The sequence below is a fragment of the Chaetodon trifascialis genome, chromosome 15, assembly GCF_039877785.1.
Source record: "Chaetodon trifascialis isolate fChaTrf1 chromosome 15, fChaTrf1.hap1, whole genome shotgun sequence".
NCBI lineage: Eukaryota > Metazoa > Chordata > Actinopteri > Chaetodontiformes > Chaetodontidae > Chaetodon > Chaetodon trifascialis.
The window spans coordinates 24,042,491-24,051,007 of record NC_092070.1 but is presented as its reverse complement, the minus strand read 5'-3'; the positions used below and the strand labels follow the sequence as shown (position 1 = coordinate 24,051,007).

The 8,517-nt window shown below is 43.0% G+C and overlaps 1 protein-coding gene across 1 annotated transcript; it reads left to right on the top strand.

Moving 5' to 3' along the window:
• The first annotated feature begins 1,079 nt into the window (after positions 1-1,079).
• tmem100a (transmembrane protein 100a) lies at positions 1,080-4,305 on the top strand. The gene is made up of 2 exons (XM_070981333.1): positions 1,080-1,315; positions 2,962-4,305. The coding sequence occupies exon 2, from the start codon at positions 3,051-3,053 to the stop codon at positions 3,453-3,455; it is 405 nt and encodes a 134-aa protein (XP_070837434.1). The 5' UTR covers positions 1,080-1,315; positions 2,962-3,050; the 3' UTR covers positions 3,456-4,305.
• Positions 4,306-8,517: the final 4,212 nt, after the last annotated feature.

Below are 8,517 nucleotides of genomic sequence, written 5' to 3'. Positions count from 1 at the left end.
GAAGGTACGCACCGAGCTTCCGGTCCCGCCTTTCATAATAAAAGACGGAGTGATTGATGGCTGCACATGTTGGTTTTTCTTCACAGTGTATCAGCAACAATCCGAAATGGAAAGTAAGTGTACAGGTAAAGTAAGTACATTGATTAAAGTACTGTACAGTTTTGAGTTAATTAAACTTTACTTGAGTATCCTACATTTACAGATTCCACTTTACTAGTTCCTTCACGACCAAATACAACAATAACAAAATCCATCAACAGTAATAATATTCCAATAATATAATATTAGCCATGCTTATTTAAAAGTACTATTCAAAACTCTCACATGGCTCACTTTTACGTTTGGTACTACATTGTAAACTGTACTGTATTTTGCTATGCTTATGCACTTATACTGAAATAAAAGTTATAATACACTTGTACTTGTGTTGGAGTATTTTTACAGGGTGGTACAGTAACTTTGTACCTGCTTTCCCTGTACTCCAGGTGGAAAACATGTTTTTAAGCTTTTATTTGTAATGTATTGTAAATGTATTATTTTTTAAGATTTTTGCTGCATCCAACATGAGAAAAGTTCATGAGGTACAAATGTGAGAGCAGAGGTCAAGGAACCACAGGCTTTTACAGTGGGCCTAAAAGAAGTAATAGATATAAATACAGATGAAAAAAAATAAATATATAGACACGCAGCTCTGCATAACACGTAGATTGGTATTCCATATTTGTGCTACATGTCATCATCCTGTGTGATGATGATGATGATGAGGATATAATATAATATAATATAATATAATATAATATAATATAATATAATATAATATAATATAATAAATAGCAGGTTACACCCTCTCTCATGTTTAACCTGTTCTATAAAGTTGTGAGTTATTGTCCGCCCACCCAAACGGAAATGATTTTGATTTCAAAATAAATGCATCTCGGGAATTGACAGTACGTTCAATAAATGCTCGCAGCTAAGACGATTTATTTTTGAAACCAGACGGAAACGGCTCTGTACCTGATCGTTAGAGCTTGACAGTGCCGTCATCGATACTTGAAATAGTTGCAGTGAATGGGGATGGCAGTGCGACCCGCAGCTCTGAACCTGAGGGCTTCACAGGGGGACGGTCCTCATGAATGGGAGTCAGATTCCAGCCGGCAGAGAGACGCTGTTTGCTGCTCAGCACAGAAGAAAACAACGCTCACTTCTCACTTCATGAATGTGAATGAATATTTCATGAGCGGGTTCCCTCACAGACGACTTTGACCGCAGCAGAGGAGCTCTTTGGAGACTGTGCGACATGGAAAACGGCTGTGAGGTAACAAACACACCAACCAACCTCAGCTCTGTCTGTCCAGCTTTGTCCAGCAGATTTACCTCAATGCAAATAACAAGATGAAGTTTGGCCTTCAAGGGGACCCATTCAGCTGAAGTTAGATGATCTGATGCAGATTAATTTACTGAAAACTTAGAGAATAAAACTTTAACACAGCAGCCTAAACAACGTGAAGGTGTGCAGAACACACCTGTCAAAATCATTGTTTGTAGTGTGGACAGACAGAGCAGACACACCACAAACATTTGGACATTTTTCCTTAAATGTTCACAGACACGAATTCCACTAAGTTTACAAGTTAAAGGAGTAAGTTTTGTTGTGTATCACACTCAGGAGAGTTCAGATAAGTTCAATTCAACAAACAGAAAACAAAGATCTTCTCTGGGAGGATTTCAAAGCTTTTCCCTGACGTGAATCTTTCCTCTGAAATCGAACAAAAGCAACTCACAGCTAACCAATTAGTCCATCGGAGGTAAATTTAAAACTGTTTTGATGATTGATTGTTATTTTTCCAGCAAAAATGTCAAAAGTTTGTTGGTCCAGCGTCATGAATGCTTTTCTTTGTCATTTATGAGAGTAAATGTTTTTGGATTTGAGACTGTTGGTTCGTCAAAAGAAACATTTTCATCCTTTTATTGACAGAACGATTAATGATAATGAAAATACTGGTCAGTTGCAGCCAACCCTTCATCACAGCTTCTGTCTGATACTTCTGTCTGAGAATACGAACGGATTTTGTGAAGCAGGAGTTCTTCCTCTTCTTCAGTAACTTGGTGAACTATTTCTTTTCAGAAACATCTGGATTAAGACACACAGAAAACATATTTTCAAAACCAATTAATCTGCCAGTTATGCCAAATTAATTCCTTTTTGTCTATAAAATAGTGAAAATACAACATAAAAAAATACAACATAGTTCCTCACAGCAAAAGAAGTTCAAATGTCCTGTTTTCTTCAACCAATTGTACATAAAAGAGCTTCAGTTTACAGTCTTATATGACAAATTAAAGCATCAGCAGTGGCTCCAGTATGGCGCTGCCCCCCCCTTGACGAGGCCTGACCCCCAGTTTGAGGACCGCTGGTCTACAGTCAGACTCTGAACCACCTTTCACAGCTCTAGAGAGAGAAATGCTTCTGTTTTAACGAAGGCGACCGAGTCACAGGCGTGTTGAAACCCTGACGGTGATGCAGGCTTTAAGTGACACCCCCCTGCCCGTTTATTGTCCCTGAATCGCAGCTTTCCATGCAGCAGACGTGAGGAAGCGGGGAGGGGGGTGAAGAATGAGCGCTTGTGAAATTGCTGGTGATTTCGAAGCTCCTCGCATTTCACAGAGCAGTTTGTAATGCCATATCCTGCGCTCTCCAGGGAATGTCTCAGCTCGTGCTGGGCCCAGCCGTCCTGCGTCATTCAGGCAAACCTCCCCGCGACTGGGTCAGGAGGCGACGGCGCAGGGAGGTCGCTCGAAGGCGACGGGAGGCGCTCGCAAAGTGCTGCAGGGTTGTGAAATGCATTGAATCTTAACAAAAAGCATCTGCAGGGTCTGTCTTTCTTCTGCGTCCAGTGTTGAGCAACGACTTTGACTCTTTGCTTCCTTTTCACCTAATGAATGGATTCTTTCTCCACGCAGGCTGGGAGACCCTAGCAAGGAAACGAGGTAAAAGGGCACCAACGAGGAACCATCTGTGGTTGGTTAGCAGGCGGTTCCTTGATCCTGCAATGCCAGAGGAAGCTAATAAGGACGCCATGAGAACGCCAGCGACCCCAGAGAAGGCCAACAACAGCGAGCATCCCGCAGCCCCCGTGACCACCGTCAACATCCCGCTGGTCAATGAGGTCCAGCTGACCGCGGCCACCGGCGGGGCCGAGCTGTCCTGCTACCGCTGCACCATCCCGTTTGGCGTGGTGGTCCTCATCGCCGGCATCGTGGTCACTGCCGTGGCGTACAGCTTCAACTCACACGGATCCACCATCTCCTACTTCGGCCTGGTGCTCCTCTCGGCTGGACTGGTCCTCCTAGCGTCGAGCGTGGTCTGCTGGAAGCTGAGGCTGGAGAGGAAGAAGGAGAGGCGACGAGAGAGCCAAACCGCCCTGGTCGCAAACCAGAGGAGTATTTTCACTTGAACTAGCAGTTTTGGGGACTTGCAGCCCGGTTTTCTGAGTCTGGGAAGGCCTGACTTTGACATTGAGTCGGAGAACCAGCTGTGGGCAGATGTTGTCCAGCGTGTGTTGGATTCCCGACCTGTAAAAGCTTTGACCGCAGACTCTCAAGGCCCAGAACTTAAAGCTTTGAAGACTTTGTAAGGGATTGATTTGTCAAACAGACGTCGAGCATCTGGCGAGCCGGGAGCGCAGCCAAAAGGAATGTATCACAATTAAGATGAATTACCACTGTGCGAAGCGATGTGGAGGAAGTGTCCCATTAATCTGCTGTTGGATGTGGCGGCTTTGATTGTAATTGGAGGGATTGTGGCTTGAAAGGCCCAGCGTAGGAGAGGGAAACTGGAAAGTCCAGGACAATGATTCATGCCTCATTTACTACTGCGCTTCAACTCGGACACATCTGTTTATAAAGTCCCAGCGTTCATCTCACACTGAAGGGCTAAGTGTGGGCTGTCATGGAAGTATGGTACTTAATCTAAAAGCTAATCTGACAACATATTCAATTCATCTTAGACGGCACATGACATACATAGAGAGAATATTTAACCCTTCATATCTATATTCTCTGAAAGCACTTTGATCCTTCATAATCATCATATTCAGCATTAAACGACATCTATTATTACCACAAGTGACACGTCCAGCTCGCCTAATTTGGCGAAGTTGGAACATCAAGCTTAGTCTCGTCCAGTGTACTTTCATACTGTCAGAACTATTAAATGTAGCATATGTTTTGTTTTCATGTAATCATTTGCATGTATTAACTCTTAAAGGACGTTATGAGCTTTAATAAACTCATTGATACACATGTAATGATCTGAGAAGAGCAAGTTTCAGTGTTTTCTAGAACCCAGTTGATCCTGGATTGTTGGGGCGGATGCTAATATTTCAACTTATGCAACAGTTCGAACAGGGCGAGGTTAGCCTAGCTTAGCATAAAGACTGGAAGCAGGAGGAAACAGCTAGCATAGAAGTTAAAAAACAAACCTACCGTCACCTGTGATGATCATTAAATGAACACGTTATATTTCGTTTGTTTAATCTTTAGTCTCTGTCTGTAGCGCAGGTTGCCAGATTTGGTCGTTAGCACATGTTTTTGTCTCTGTATAGACAATGTAACAAACCTGGCAACCTCACTTTGAAGGCAAGACTTCAGAAAGAAGGAAACATTGTCTTTTGGAGTAGTCGAATGGCCCCTGTTGTTTTTCCCTTTTTAGTTTCGTATGAAACAAACGAGAAGTAGCAGCTTAACGAGAGCCAGGCTAGCTTTTCCCCTCTGCTTCCAGTGTTTATGCTAAGCTAAGCTAAGCGCACCCTGACTGTACGTTACACACACAGATGAGACTTTTTTTAAAATGTGATATCTTTGTCCAGATTAGGCCGATTCGTTGAGATTTTTCTGGACAAAAGCACATAAACATCTTTAATTAGGATTCCTTAAATGTGTTTTGGAACATTTGAGACCAAAATATGGCGAGCTGAACGTTTTCCATGCAAACAGTGAACTTGTCAGTGCTCTCAGGTGGACAAACGGTGTTTAAATGGCCCCACTGACTGTTGTTACTGGCTCACATACACACTGATACTGAAGCCTTCAGGCTCCTCTTCATGTTTATAGGAAATCTGACTCTTGATGAGTTTGACGTCAGTGTTTGTGTTTCTTAGAGACAGTTTATGGGTCGGACCAGTGATGAGTTATTATATTAACGCTCAGCTCTTTGCCTTCGGTGCTGAATTGAAGGAAATGTTTCGGTCTCTCCTGACGTACGTGGGTGTGCCGGACTCTTCACACACAAATATACAGACTGTCTAAATAATCAAACTGAATATGATTTTTTTTTTAAAAATGCTTTGAATTGTGATGTCAGTGAAATTAAGGGGTTTCATGAGTGTCATAACAAAGCAAGACTGATTAGAAATCTGCATCCATCCAAACACAATGCAAGTAAATGTTTAGTTTGTGCCGCTCAAAGCTTTGAAAATACTTTGAAAATCTTCAGATGCTTTGTTCCCATAAGGACACATTTAAAGCACCGCATATTTGTCTTTATTGATCATCAGCTTGTCAACATCAGACGCCATGTTTAGAGTTCTGTGCTCCTATTGGTCAGTGCCACAGTCCTGTAATCCCACAGTTTTCTGTAGAAGTCTGTGTCATCCACAGTAACGACGAGCTTGTTTCTGCAAAGATGTTTCTGCTGAGCGCACAGAAAGTTCCAGTTCACCTCGATCGAACTCGGGAGGAGGCGGAAATCTCAAAGGTAACTATCAGAACAAAACCAAAAGCTTCTCACTCAAAAGTTTTCAGTTTTTACATCTTTCACGTCTCATATCGCTCAGGAGAATATTGTTGTAATGGATATATTTAAAAAGAATGGCTGAAAGTAACATTGCTTCCAGCTCCAAAAGAGGAGCGACTTCAGCGGCTTTGAAGTGTTTTGGTCACATGAGATCAGATTTACGACAAACCACATTAACACACGAGAAGAGCGTAACAACTGAGGAAATGACACAAACTTACATCACCATCTCAAGAAGAAGTGTACGCACGGGATAGTAGTTTCCAAATATTCAGTATCAAGTTTTTCTCTTTATTTTGACTTTATATCAAAAACATCATGATCGCAGAAATACCCTGAATTACTGTGATGTTATCTGAGGCGACATCGTCCACGTATATTTGGCTCAGGTGACAACAGATGAGACAAATATAACTGCTGCTGTTCGGAAGTTCAAAACAACATGAAGGCCACACGCTGCTGCTGAAAGCTCCAGAAAGACCTTTGAAACAAGATTTATTTTTTTATTTTATTTTTTTATTTTTTATTTTTGTCAAATTGAAATGATGCTCTAAATCAAATATAAGTAGAAAACATGTTTTTTTCTCTGTACCATCCATTTCGAGCCTTTCGAGGATTTTTTTCCATCTTTTTATGGCACCTCATCACGAAACGCTCACGAAGTGTCGACTGCATCCTCTGAATGATCGTCAGCTCATGTCTCCTCATAATTAAAGGCCTCAGGACAGAACTTCCCTCTGCTGAAAGGAAGTTGAACTCTCCTGTTTGACCCTGTTAGGTTTAAAATAGCCTGGACGTGGAAGTGTATTTATAGGCAGCATTTGCGTTGCTATGCGTCCCCGTGACACCAGACACTACAACGAAATGGTTTTCTTGCGTCAGAGGAGAACCTCCGACACACTTTGTCACTTTTGGGAGATCACCGCCACGCACGCTATCAGCTATAGGCCGGTCCTGCGCGGCCTCTGAGATCAGATCGTTAACACATTTATGAGACACGTGACGCGCTGAGGCGTCTCCTGCCTGCCTGTCAGGTTAGAGGAAGGCCGGCCCGAGCTGGAAAAATGGGTGACTTGATATGAACTTTGACAGGTGTTCTCCACCAGCGTCTTTAGCCTCTTTTCATGCTGCTGGCACCTCGTGCAGGACTGTGTGCGTCACTTTTTGTGCCTCCCGTGGTTGTCATTCCACTCAGTGCCATGCTGCCGGTTAGTTTATCAATAAACAGGAAGCAGTCAAACTCTATTAGGAGAAAAAGCATGTAACTGAAGTAAAAGTACAGCAAGTTTTAGCAGTAAAATACTCCTTAGTAGCAAAAGTAGAAGTTTTCATTGGAGGGGGAAAAGCTCTTGTCCACTTTTGTGGGTTCATAGATCAGATAAGGAGGAAACTTTAGGACAGAAGGAAGGATTAAAGGAAATAAATAAGGAGCCAAAAGAAAGGGAGGGAGAGAATAAAGTAATCAAGAATGACAGGGAGGAAATAAATGAGGAAAGAAGGAGCCAGAAGGAAGCAAAAAAGGAGGAAATAAATCAAGGCAGGGGGGAAAGAAAGAAGGGAAACTTGAGAAGGAAATGAATGATGGACGAGGGAAAGGCAGAAATGAAGGAATGAAAAGGAGGGAGAACGAAATGTTTGATGTTTTAGGATTTCCTTTCATGGAAGTTGAAGCTGAATTTGCAAAGCAGACACAGAGCAGTAACCACAGCTTCAGCGGAGTGTGCTGGGTTTACAGTAACTCCCTCCGAACTGCGGAGGTGGAAAGTGCCAGAACCTCAACACGGCTCTTACCGGTAAGTGCAGCGCTTGAGGAAAGACGCATTTACTTTCCACCTCTTTCAACAAAGGAAAAACACAGAACAAGCTGAAATTCCAGACTTCAACACAAGCGATTGCACATCGTTCAAATCCAACACAATTAAACGTAATGAGCTCAGCGTTACGGGGATCCTGGTCCGCTCAGTCCGGTCTAATGAAACAGCTGTGCACACGGAGCGTGAACAGGCTGAAACAGACCTGACCTGACAGCTATCCCACCAGCTGACTGGACCGAAGCGACGTTGGGTCGTTTCTAGAACAACCTGGAACGCAGGGAAGCCAAATGTTTCCAGAGGCTTGTTTTGTTTGACCTGCTTCAGGTCGTCTGCTTGTTGACATTATTCCGCAGTGCTCGGTTGCTGGAGAAGGAACAAATACTGTGTTGATAAGATCTGTTCCAAGAAAAGGCCAAAGCTGAGTTCACGCACTGTATTCTGAGAGCGAACATAAACCCGTCAGGAGATTAGAGACGGCAGATGAAAAGTAAACTCAGGAGATTTCAGACAATCCCTTTCATCAGGTTGTGTTGATCTATTGGGAAAAGTCTTGTTTCATTCTGCCGTTTCTCATTTCTGATGTGTTTCACTTCAGTATTCACAGAGGTGCTTTGTACTAAATGCTAATGTCAGCATGCTAACATACTGGTGTTTAACTGGGACCACATTCACCACCTCAGCGTGGCTTGTCAGCACGCTAAAATTAGAGTACAGCCGAGGATGGAGCTAAAGGTGTTCGTGATTCCTGATGATGGAATTATGATTATGGCAGTCGTGGCAAACCATTAAATATTTATTGAGATGTTTGGCTGAAAACCACGAATGCGAACCACAAGGTGGCACAAGTCCAAGTCCTCAGGATTCATCCTCTGAGGAGCTCTGATCGCCGTCCACGGTTCAGCTAATGGC

Coding starts and splice junctions, on each gene's coding strand:
- tmem100a (XM_070981333.1), top strand. CDS start 3,051: ATGCCAGAGGAAGCTAATAAGGACGCCATGAGAACGCCAGCGACCCCA.